The sequence below is a fragment of the Microtus oregoni genome, unplaced genomic scaffold, assembly GCF_018167655.1.
Source record: "Microtus oregoni isolate MIOR12 unplaced genomic scaffold, Mior012 000000F_ref0000247, whole genome shotgun sequence".
Lineage (NCBI taxonomy): Eukaryota > Metazoa > Chordata > Mammalia > Rodentia > Cricetidae > Microtus > Microtus oregoni.
The window spans coordinates 49,870,169-49,883,430 of NW_024543059.1; the positions used below are offsets into that span (position 1 = coordinate 49,870,169).

Below are 13,262 nucleotides of genomic sequence, written 5' to 3' on the forward strand. Positions count from 1 at the left end.
GAGTAGGAGCTTTTCAGAAAATAAGTAAGTGCATTCCTGAGTGTGAGCAAGGAATCGCTAAAGAATGCAAGTTCCACATCATGTTTGTTCATAAGACAAGAGAGAGAAATGAGGCTGAACTGTGCTAAAGTAAAGAGTTTGAATTTTGTCCTGAAATCTGTGGAAATCCATTTAAAATTCAGCTGATAATTCCAAGATCAGAAGATCCTTTAGAAAAACAGTCCAACTGTACCAAGACTAGACTATAAAGAATCTCTTCTTTATACAAAGACAAGAAGGCCTTGTACCCTAAGCCTGAGGAAATTTGTGAAATCTGAGTTGACCCGGTCCATTCCTGAGCAAATCTAAACTTCTAAAAAGAATATAAGATGACTTGAGAGCAATTGTGAGCCTTACCTTCCATAGAACTGGTCTCTCTTCAACTGTGTAAACCACCATGTTAGCCTTCAGAAGCGAGCAGACTATAAATGAGAGAACACAAGAGTCTATGTGTTCTTCATCCCATAAAGACTTCTAAGACATAAGCATGAGAAAATTGTGGAGGTAATACATACCTGAACATAGAGACAAAAGACCTATTCACTCTATTGTCTAGTCACAAGTATGGAGTACAAAAGTTAAGAGACTCCTGACTAGACTTCAATTAGAAATAGTTATTCCTTACACAATGTGAGTGCACATTGGTGTTGGGCAGTGAAAAACACACCATGGAGTCAGCCATCTTGAATGTGAATCCTAGTCTAGCGACCGCTCTAGCATGGGTTATCTCCCATGAGAAATTAAAAAGGATCCTATACTTTGCAAGAATATTTTGCCTGTATTTCAAGTTTATTGTCAACTGACCTTGTGGCAATTCTCTACTCTTTTAGATTAAGTAAAACAACACGTGGCCAAGAACTGACACGCACGTTTTAACAAGCAGCAGTGACTCTCATTAACGCTCACATAAACACGTAAACAAAACAAAACTGTTCTCGTTTTTCTCCTCTAAATTGAGAGATGACAGCTCTATGTTCCAGGAATTACGGGATCTTTTTCTAAATTAACAGTGATCTAGAGCAAGAGAAGTTTATTTTACAGGCACTCCTTCCACAATTTATGGAAATTTAATGTAAATGAATTCCTGAAACTAGTTCTTCCCATGCAAAGAGGCAACATGGTGTTTCGATGTTTCCGTAATAGCCTGAAGCGGCACAGAATCAGTCAGAAGAAACGATGAGGGTCTCTCTGTAGAACCTCTCACCACTTCCTGCTTTCCTGACAACAGTGAAGTCTTACTGTTGATTGGTTGAGAGGGAGAAGGGAGGGGATCTATCACCCAGGAAGTTTGCTGTTTCCTTTAACTTTTAAGTGGATGAATTAAAGATTTGTTTTCTTTTGGGGCAATACAGGTTAGTTGTGTTGCATTTAATTTCTATGGCCTGAATAGTCCTTTCTATGTCAGCTGTCTCCAACAGGAATAATGACTCTTTTTCTTTGTTCTAAATAATTAAGGGTTGACTACAGAAAACCTTGTAAAATAAAATCATGCCAATGTTCTCATTAACATTAATAACAACAGCTTTTTCAGTTGTCAGTGAAGTAGTGTCAAGAGCGTGTGAAGAAATTGAATTCAGAGAAATGGAGCAGGGCGTGGTGTGGAAGACTCTAGCAGACAGAAATCCAAACTCTATTTACAGAAAAAAGACAGAAACAAGGAACCTGGAGAATTCCAAGGAAGGTGACTGCACTGACAAGCAGAATATGGACTGCATCCTCCTCGTGCCAGGAAACAAAGCTTACGTGTGATGTTTCCGGTCCCGCCTCAGGTGGGGGAAAGAGGGCTCCTGTTCTGGCCTAGTTCCCATAGTATCCATCTCAATGCTCAGCACCAGACAAAAGGCTCAGAAATCTATCACCAGCTCAGCACTGCCTCAGTCTTCAAAAGTGTCTGCTCTTTCTGATCTCTTCATACTCGACAAGCCTAACTGTCTCCATCTCTTCCACCTCAGAAACTACTCCTGAGTTTGGGACGCTGTCCTCCTTGACATCTTCTCAGCTCACCTTCCAAACAAAACCATGTCTTGCCATTTTTTGTTTTCTAGATCCTTGTTAAATGTCTCTCGTCACTCTTCTCCGTCCTGATCCATTTGTCTGGCCCTGATAGGACACTGATAGCACACTCTCCTTGTTGTAGTCCTTAAATCAACCCCGTCTCCCTGTTTTAGTCTCCACAAAGCAATCAGTAATATGTTTCCAATATAAATATGACCAGGCAACTGTAGAAGTTCAAGTCCATCCCTACCTCTTCTCTGCATCCTGGGAAAACCTGTGTATCTGGGCCTGGCCTAGGTTTGGGGTAGTAAAATGAGGTCGCCATTGTCTAGTTATAGTGGCCCTTGTACCCTTAGCTTCACAGAGTTGGCATTTCCTCTTTCTCTCATCCTCTCTGCCCCTCATCTCAAAATCTCTTCTTTTGTGACCTTTGTCCTTCATTTTCTGATAAAATCATTTTATGCTTCTCTGAGCATCCTTTTATAATCATGTGCACAGGTTGCCATGGCAACTGCTCTCTCTCTCTCTATATATATATATATATATGCAATATATATATATATATATATATATATATATATTGCATATTAGCTCTGTGTCCACAGACACAGGGTAAATCAAATAGCATTGTTGTGCCCACACACCTGTGGAAGTCAGGACAAGTTTGGTTCAACATTTGAATCAACAGGAAATAGATGAAATAGCACAGTCTAAAGCTCTGTTCTTACTACATACTCACTGCACAAGTAATCATAATGTGATTTTTGTAAAAGTAGATCATGGCAATATACAAGGTTAAATGAAGTAACAGTAGATTCTCTACTAACCAAATACCAAACTCTGTATCAATCGTCAATTGATGATATACTAATATTGATTGTTCCCCTGAGGCAAAGTCAATGCTCCCTTAAATTCCAGATCACCAAATATGGTATAAACTTCTAGTCACAAAAAAATATAATAAAAGAGAACTCCAAAATAATCTAGACATGGCACACATACAATACTCTGTAGTTTAACGTAATATCAGACAGAGCCCACCCTAGGCTGCAATGTGGGGCAGGGGTAGAGCACCTACTTGCAAAGCAATGCCTTAGCTTAGTCTCCAACATTGACTAAACAATATACCCCAAATATCCAGTGAAACTGGTAAAATTAAAAACAACTAAAAATGTGATTTTCTACTCAGCATTGGTTTCTGTTTCTTTCTGGGTTTTATCAGCTTGATACCACCAAATAATCACAGAAACGTAAGATTTTTACTTTAAATTTAAATGTATATGACTATTGAATAGGATGGGTCTGGAAATGTGTTGTGCCTTCTATCTTCAAACCAACAGCTGTTATTCTAGCAAACTGATATATACCCTTTGAAGACAGTGACAAACGCTAAAATTACCCTGCTGCTCCAAAAGGAAAAACAACCCAGCGCCTTTGCACAAATTGTTGCTGAAAAGATCTGTATTTTAGAAACAGCAGACACAGTATTTCTCATTTTGTAAGATGAAATGCCTGGGAACTTCTTGTTGCAATCATTCTGCAAGACATAAGAGAGATCCCTTCCTTGAATCATATTCAATACTGCCAAATACACTAGGGAGAACCAAACTGCTCCTCTTTCCAGCAGCTGTAATCTTATCTAATCCTGTCTGACCTTGCCAAGCCCCACACCTGCCATTCTTATGCCCACTCACTGCGGAAGACCCTGGGGTTCTGTTAGAATATAAAACCTTCCTTTCTGTGACATCCAGCCAATAATTCTCCTTTAAACTGCCTCCCTGCTTGTCCATACCAACAACACCTGACCTGCTGCTCTCATTACTGTTCCTACGATGTTTTCATCCCCCATCATCCCACTTCCAGTCACAGGAGCGTTTCTTTTTCACAAACAGAAATTTGAATAAATAAATTAATTCGTTGCTAATCTTCACTTAGGAATGGATAAGGTTCTCTAGGGTCAGGATGGAACCCAGAGGTGTTTTAACTGTTGTATCTTCTTATAATTCCGTTCTCTAGAATCCTATTTACTTAGATATATGACATTTCTCTGAATACTTGAGGAAGGGTATTTTTGTGATCTCTTTTCGAGTCCAGCCACTGCATAGTTTGTTAAAGAGGTGCTAACTGAGCACCAGCTGTCTGGGAGGGGAGGGTGAGGAGGATGAAAAGAAGGAGATCGAGGCATTATTTGGAAGCCTACAATTTCATAAAATACACTTATAAAACTGTTTTTACTCTATTATTTCTGAGTTGCCAGTTTCCTAAATAAAGCTAATTATTTACATTTGTATCAAACTAAAGAATTTTTTCATTTTCTTGTAATGCACACAAAGTAATGATTTCCTTGAAAGAGCTTTCCAACCAAGTTAGGAGAATTACTGCTTGAACATTTGAAAGCAGGATTCAAGGAGGAACTTCTCAGAAACAAACCATTTAGAGATACCAGTTAGTGAACCAGTATTTGGTTCTTATCCAGACTCAAGCCTGTCCTGTAAACACAGTGGCACCCACAACCCTCTTGTTGAAAATTTACTATTTTACACGCAACTTCCCATGAATCTTTGAAGAATGGGGAGTGTGCTGCTTTGGAAACAGCTTTACCCACACAGACGTGTATGTGAATGTTGACTCTGACCCTTGCTAACTATATACCATAAAAAACCATGTTCTTCCCTATAAAATTACTTAAGAATGACAGATTTCCAATACTGTTATAAGAATATATATTTTTTATAGTGAAGTTTAGTGATTTGCCCTTATGTAACAGGTACTCAGGAAATGGGACTCCTTCTGTGTTATATTATTGTTCCTCATAATAATACTTAGGAAGAAACATCTTCTCATTAGGAAGATGAAATAAAGACCTTGGATGACACACCATCAAAGCTACAGGAACAAGAAAAGCCTGTAGAGCAGCCCTCACACACATGAACTAAGTGCTACCACCTCAGCAAAAGCAGTAAGACTTACACAAGAACAAAGGCAGAGCATGCAAAGTGAAAAGAAGGTTTGAGCATGAAGGAGAAGGCAGAATATGGGGGTAGGACAAGAGAGAAAGCAGCATCAGCTGGAGACTGGACCCTGAGTAGCAGGCAGAGTGGGCTATGCAGGGTGATGGAGGGAGGTTGGAGGAGGCACTGGCGATGACGGATGTAGTAGGATGAGTATATGCAGGGATGAGGACCTCAAAAGCCACAGTGAAGAGTCGACAATTTTTCCTGAAGAACAGAGAGGCCCTGAAATCTTATGATCATGGCTACATTTTAAAAAGCAACCTGTGGTGACTATCAGACCTTTCTCTATAGATAGATCTGTAAGGTTAATTAGCAGAGACATTTTCATCTAATCATCTTTCTCTTGACAGATCTGCTTCCATTCTTCAGAATTTTAGTTATGCCATGCTTATTAAGCCAATAATTAGCACATTGTTGTTGCTTTATAGGGTTAATGACTATTTAGATCTACTCATACTTTGCTTTTTATATATTTTTTAATTTATTTAATCTTCCTTTCCATGCTGACATCTCTTCTGGAATAAATTTTTCTTGTCTTTACAGATATCTTCTGACAGTTGTTTTGGTCTGAGATTCTTGATAAAGAACTCAGTTGGTCTTTGTCTAAAATGCTGCTGTTCTGTACTTTTGGGTTTGAAAAAAGACTGTCAATATAGGATTATTCTTGGTTCTTTAAAGATTAATAGCTAGCTAATCCTCACTCTAGTTGTTCCTGGGAACTCATCTTTGTTTTGCTTAATTGCTTTTTACTTTTTTTTCTTTTTAATTGACATGGTATTTGTCCATGTTTGTGAGTGACTGTGAGAAAATTCAGTGCATGTCCACAGCAAGCAACCACCTAATCAGGGCAATTAGCAGCCTCATCTCCTGCAACATTTATGGCTTTTATGTGCTGAGAACTACCACGCCTTATTTTACGGCTTTGAAGCATAATCTAAAATTGTTGTCAACCACAGCTGGAGCTAGTCTGTCAGCCAGCTCGCAATTAAATGACAAGGAGACTTCTTATTAATTATGAAAGTTTGGCTGATAACTTGGGATTGTTTCTAGCTAGCTCTTATAACTTAGGGTAGCCCATTTCCATTAATTTATTTTCTGTCTCATGACTTTATTACCTCATCTGTAAAGTGCCCATCCTGCTCGTTCTTCATCCCCTGGTGAATTCTCTTTTCTTCCCAACATTCTATTTGCCTCAAAATCCTGCCTAGCTATTGGCCATTTAGCTTTTTATTAAACCAGTCAGAATGACATATCTTCACAGTGTACAGAAAGATTATTCCACAACACACAGCTATCCTGTGTTGCTAGCACTAGTCCCTCCAGCCTCCGTACAACTTTCAAAGGAAATCCTTCTTCCTGGCAGCTTTTAGATGCTCTGGTCCTTGCACTCTAAAATTTCATATAAATCTCTGTGTGGTTTCTCTCTGTCTCTCTCCCCGTCTTTCTCTTGTTTGGAATTTGTTGAGTCTGTGCCTGCTGTAGATGAGTGAAGACTGCCTTTATCAAACCCTCTGTCACCCCATCCTCTTCTTCTGCACTCACTTTTCTAGTGATCCAACAAAACCTTCACAGTCTCTCTTCTGTGCCATTTGTGAGTCTTTTTGATTATCTGGTGTCTTTCTTGCCTCGTTTATCTAATTGGTCCCTATTATCAGATCTGCTGTTACTTTCTCCATCTGACTTTAATCTCTTTTAATCTTCTCCTTCGCCGACTTCTCTTTGATAATCTCGCTTTGTCATCATGCTTTCAGATCCTGCCTTCGTTATCTAGACATATTAAACACATTTACTCTGCAAAAAAGTTTTGCGATAGCAACTCTAACAGCTTTCAGCACTTAGCAACTATTCCATGAATATTGAAACTTTGTTGGCTTTATCAGTCCTGTCTATTTTCTGAGTTCAGAGACAATTTATGTTTTCTTCAGCTTGGCTCTTGAGGGCAACACTGACATTCGGCATATGTCCAGTACACACACTTTAATACAAACAGAATCAGGGAACTCTCTCAAAGATCCAGATCCCCTCATACTACCAAGTGAATGTCTAAAACTCATTTGAAATGGCAACTAAGAGAAGCATGATGTGGCCACTCCCCAGTCCCACTCCCAGCAGATTCCTTCAAGAAGCCTTCTGTTCATAACTCCTTTAAGAGAGGCTTCCTCGGGTTGCAGACATTCTGTCCCAACACATCAAATGCCCAGATCCTGTGTGTGCATTTCTGGTACCCTAATACAGATTTACACAGGACATTTGCATGTGTGTCTGAGTGTTCGAGCAGAGTCTGTTCCCCAGGGGATGGCTCCTTGTATCTCACGTAATGTTCCCTCGTACTCACAGCCACATAGGTCTAGTTTGTAGCAAGCACAAGTAAGAAGATTCTTATAAATTAATGAGTGAAATGATACTTTATAGAACTTAGGGAGCAAGAAGTCCTTATGTTCACAGATAAACACTGGGAAAACCAGGAACATTAAACATGCAGAATAGTCTCTTCAAGGGAAGAGAAACATAACTTGTTTTTCACCCAGAAGACTGGCAATGGATGTAGTTAATAGCTTGGTGATAGTGACCTGTGTTATATGTAGGGCCAGGTCACACCTGACTCGCTCCAACATTTATGTTTATCTCAGTCTTTCTCACTAGACCCTTATAGTGAGCATTCTTTCTCGGTCAGCCGACCCCACCTTTATGGAAAAGGACATATGTACTTTGTAAAGAGTTTCAATATAAAAGTATGTCTTAAACTTTGTTAATTATCATCATGGATTGAGTTAATTATCATCAGAAACTTTCTTCCAAAATTGTACTCTGCTTAAATATGCCTAAAATAACACAAACAGCCCAGGGTCAGTTCCTAGCAGTTTGAACCAACACCAGCTACAGAGTTGTGTTGAACTAGACTTCCTTCTTGCCTCATGCAGATCATTTCTCTACTGGCTGTGGAGTTTAAAGAGATCCCAAGAATTTCTTCAGAGTCGAATTGCTCTCTTAGTTAAAGAGAATTTGCACAATATCACAAATGCATTTTCAGAATCAAAACATTTCTATTGTTTTAAAAATGGGGCCTATGAGCAAATGAAGATCATGATAGTCATATAGTTAATAGTTTGATGCTAAGTAGCTATTAATTATGTTTATTTCCTATATGTTGAATAATACAGGTGTTTTATAATGATCCAACCTCATTTTCATTCAGAGTATGAATCTTGAAAAGGCCCTGCAATGGCTCTTAGTTTTGTAGAGGGCATGACTCATGGGAAGAAGCTCACTCAGATAAGAAACTTGATCTAGGAAACACAGACTCCAGTGACACCGTTTACCTCTCTGAAGCTTCCTGTCCAAATCTGCCTGTCTCAGCAGGAGTTTGGCATGCTTCTCATTTTCCCTTTAATTATCTGCACTCTCAAAGTCTTTGGCTCAGCATAAACTGTGGACAGAAAAGTGTTCTGTGGTAAATGGGAAGGAGAAATATGTGATATGCAAGCAAGCTGAGCAGGACTCTGCCTCCAAAGAGCCTGTTTTGTTTAGAAAAGTAGCAAGCAGACCATTACACTGTACACTGACAGACTTTTAATTGCTAACAGTCACCCATCTTTCCTCGGCAATATAGTTTCACAAGTACTTTATTTACCAAATCTAAAACCCACATTATGAGGTAAATCATTAGTGTATATAATATTAGTGTGGAGAATATCTGGAAAAAAAGGATAGCCCTCAAAAAATAACTTACCCTTGATTGTATGGTACATTGTAAATATCAAAAACATTAGAAGAAAACTGTGAGGTTTAGAATTGATAGCTTGTATTAGCATCTGTCACTCTCTTGGGTCTCAAGTTGTATGGTTTAGCATCCCTACTCTAAGGCAAGAGAATTGCTGGGCATAGCATGGAAAGCAGGCCCTTTGTTCCATCCCAGCTGCATGGCCAGCTTAGCCCCAAAATAATCACAGAAACTGTATTCATTAAAACACTGCTTGGCCCATTAGCTCAGGCTTCTTATTAACTCTTGTAACTTATATTAGCTCATTATTCTTATCTATGTTAGCCACGTGGCTCAGTACCTTTTTCAGTGGGGCAGGTCACATCCTGCTTCTTCAGTGTCTGGACAGAACTGCAGGGGAATGGACGTCCTCCTTCCTAGAATCCTGTTCCCTTTGACCTGCCTCTACTTCCTGTCTGGTTGTCTGGCCTATACTTCCTGCCTGTCTACTGGCCAATCAGCATTTATTTAAAATGTAATTGACAGAATACTGAATTGTCCCACACCAGCTGTGTTCAGTGATAACACTGCAAGAAGAGTCGGGATTGAGCAGAAACTGATCTGGGGTCAAGTTCCTGCTCTTGCTTGGATTCTTGGTAGAAATGACATTTCCTTTATATTTATATATATATATATATATATATATATATATATATTTTAAAAAGGTCACTTAATTCAAAATTGAAGAACACTAGGACTTCTGCTAAATCTTGAATGCACCTGAGAATTAGTTGTTATAATAAGACTTAAAAGACTATAACTTAAAATCTTTAGTTTTACCTTTCGCTAAAATGGTTGTAGCGATCAGCAGAAAGAGTGGTTAGTAAGTCTTACCCAAGTCAATGGTGAGATAATTGACTGTGAAGCTGTAAATAATAGCAGTGAATGTTACTAGATGACACAGACTGGAAGAGAGTTGATGGTAACTTCAGGGACTGTAACCATGTGTTTCCTATTTGATTAGGTGGAAGGTCTTTTAAAGAATCCATTAAATGTCTCTTTCAAAGTCTTATAAAAAGAAGTCCATTTCTATACAGTTTGCTGAAAAAAAAGTAATTTTGACATCATGTTGAATAGCAACTAATCTTTATAAAGAACCCAAGATGACTAACCCAAAGAAAGAGACTTCATATTTCCTCTTATGTAAGAAGTCGTATGATCTCCTCTTAAAAAAAAACTAATGAGTTAAGAAATAACATCCGTATGCTACATTGTTTTTCCTATAAATAAGGAATTATGTGTAGGAAGAAATGGTAGTTAAATATACCTTTGGCCAGTTGCGTAGTCATGATTACCAGACTTCATCTGTGGAAGTTCAGGAAAGCAGAATTAGAAAAGTCAGAAAAGATTTCATTAAGATAATTCTCTTAAAAATGAATTAGAAAATTCTCCTCCAACTGTTCATGTCTTTAGTAGTCAAGATGAGTTGAACAGAGCTTTAAGAAAAATTAGAGTTGTTCCTTCTCACAGTGTGGTACTGGAAACATCTATACCGAATCCAAAATGATGACTTGCTGAAAATGCAGGTTGCCTTACCCCATTGCTAAATTGTCTAGTAGATCAAGAAACTGCATCTGAAACACACCTCAACCCACCAGTGGCTGTGACCATGCTGGGTTCCACCACTAATTTAGCACTTGGCTCTCCCCCACCTAGTACTTTAGACTGACGGAACTGTGAATTGAGCCTGATTGAATTTTTGTTCCATGTTTCATCTACCAGTGATTTATGAGGCATCCAAGGGGACACAAAGAATGTGAGTGTAGGTATTCAGATGTGTCTTAGCTCTTGATAACATACAAGTATTTATCCAGGATAAAGAAATTGAAGTAAGACTTTCTGAAATCTAATATAACGTCAAAATAAAGAGAACTAAAGTGATCCCCTTAGCTGTAGGAATGCACAGGATAACTCTTGAAGGTTTTTGTCTGCTTGGTTCTCATTTTGTTCTATTTTGTTTATGTCTATATGAGAGAAAAGAGCAAGGCACTATCAGCTAGATGGGTTGTGAAGCTATTCCAATTTGGGTGTGGAAGAAAATGAAGCCTTATTAATGGTTCTTTTACTGCCATATTGATTTTTAAAAAACGGTAACTTCAAATTTGCTACTGAATTTATAAATGTGTGGGTCTAACCAAACTGTGGCCTAACGAGTGAGTTGTTCTTTTCTGTTACAGCAATTGTTCAACTGCCAAGCTCTGCGGAAATTAAGCATCCCTGATAATGACCTCTCAAGTCTGCCGACCTCTATCGCTAGCCTAGTTAATCTGAAGGAACTCGACATCAGTAAAAACGGTAAGACTCTCCAAACACCTTCATATCACTTTACTGAAGATAGCTTCTATTTTTTTTTCTTAGTGAGTGGTAACTTTTTCTTTGACTTTACTAAAGTTCTATTTAAGACTTAAGTTGTGCTTGGCTGTGGATCCCTGCATCTGCTTTCCATCAGTCTCTGAATGTGGGTGACAGTTCTGTGGCTTGATCTGTTTGTTGGGCCCCTGGCAGTGGAACCAGGACTTATCTGGGTATATAAAGTGGCTTTCTGGAGCCCATTCCCTATGGTGGGGTACCATGCTCAACCTTGATGCAGGAGAGGGGCTTGATCCTGCCTCAGCTTGGTATGCCAGACTTTGTTGACTCCCCATGGGAGCCTTACCCCCTCTAAGGAGTGCATAGGGGTGGAATGGGGGGATATGGGGGGTCAGAGGAAGGATGGGGGACTGCAGTTGGTATGTAAAATGGAAAAAAAAAACTTCTTTAAATAAAAATGAGTTAAAGACAGCATCCTCCCTTTTCCTCACAGTATGACTGACTTCCCCAGATCTCATTCCTCTCTGAAATCAGGCACATATCCTAATTCTCTAATTATTCCCCATCCTCTGCTAGGTTTATTCCTCATTTTCAGAGTATTACATACTCAATGAGCTTTGTTTCTTTCTTGAAGTAATCCTCCCATTTGCTTCCCTGGGCTCCACTGTCTCATCGGCACTCTCCTCTGCACAGAATTCACTTACTCACCAGGGTTACTGGCTTTCTTCTCCTGACCCAGATTGCAAATTCTGTAAGCTGGCAGGAGGGGCATAACTGTTTTGGTTATTGACACATCCCAAATGTCTTGAGCAGAGCCTGAAAAACTATCAGGGCTCAGTCATATCAGTTATATTTTGAGCCAGGTCATACACCTGGTGATTTTGCTGACACTGGTGCTAATATCAATGTTCATGTTGATATTTTTGCTGATGGTTTCCAAGAGGAGGCTGGGCTTTTAGATGGTCTCATGTGTCCTAAGCCATTCAGTAGGACCTCATTCCTTCCCAAATGGGTTCAGCTACATGTTTTATTAGAATAAATCAAATAACTAGCCCAAAGAATTGTGATCAGGTAATTTGTGAATGCAAAGCTCAGCCTCACCATCATCATGTTTTCAGATAAAAAATGTGGTTGTGGTCACATACAAATAGCGTTATGGTTACTCTACTCAGATTGTTGGTGCCAAGGTGACAGACACGAAAAAGCTAGTTCTCCCTCACAAAACTTGCCTCTCAGAAAGTGGTTTAGATATTCAAATAAGTAGCTATAGAGGATTGAAAAAATATTTGTGTGTAAAGTTACCTTAAATCTAAAGGCCATCCTTAGACAGAGGGTGGATGCATTCTCAATAAATATTTACTGAATGAGACTCATCAGTAAGTTTACAGTGTCACTGGCAAGATAAGACAGGCACCCACAAATAATCAGTCATCTCTAAGTACTTGGTCACATGCTTTCTTAGAGAATGGGAAGACTAATTAAGACTGTTGTATTAATAGAAAAGGGTTCCAGATTTAGCTTGAAAGAGATGGTAATACATGTTGTCAATCAGACACTAAAACAACCTTCCAGCTAAGCTAACTGGACACTCAGAGGGTTTTCATGAAGACAACTCTCTATACACAGGTATAGCAACCATTTTAGGCCCATGGAGAGGGGCCTCCTAGCCATTTTTATTCTTGTATGAATATATTCACTGGATGTGGAAAGATGGCATTTAAGAAAGTATACAGTTCTTCCTGAAGGTCTTATTTCAATTTCCAGCACCCCCATCAGTGACTCGCAACTGCTTGTAGCTGAAGCTCCAAGGGATCCAACACCTTCATCTGGCCTCTGTGAACACTACACATGTATGGCATGCACACACAAATAAAATAGAGATAAATGTTTATAAAATAATAGATTTATAGGACATTCCCTGTGTGTTACTACTGTCAAAAAGTTCAATTGCATTTATATTTCAAATTCAACTTTCACAGTATAATTCTAAGAAATTAATATGATTAGTACCACATCTGGCCTTTGTGTAGGTTTAGCAGACAGTACAAATAAATAAAAACTTACCTTATTTTTAAAGATGATGAGACAACATATCACTACATATAAACCTAAAGTTCCCAAGACTCAATCTTATTGAGAGCATA

At 38.9% G+C, this 13,262-nt stretch overlaps 1 protein-coding gene across 6 annotated transcripts in view; it reads left to right on the forward strand.

Annotated features, from left to right (window-relative positions):
- Lrrc7 (leucine rich repeat containing 7) overlaps positions 1-13,262 on the forward strand; it is a 417,668-nt gene that overhangs the window by 176,859 nt on the left and 227,547 nt on the right. For all 6 annotated transcript variants that reach the window (XM_041664566.1, XM_041664138.1, XM_041664412.1 and 3 more), the window contains exon 4: positions 10,986-11,103. In XM_041664566.1, the coding sequence (XP_041520500.1) occupies positions 10,986-11,103 (118 nt within the window). The remainder of the gene's footprint in view (positions 1-10,985; positions 11,104-13,262) is intronic.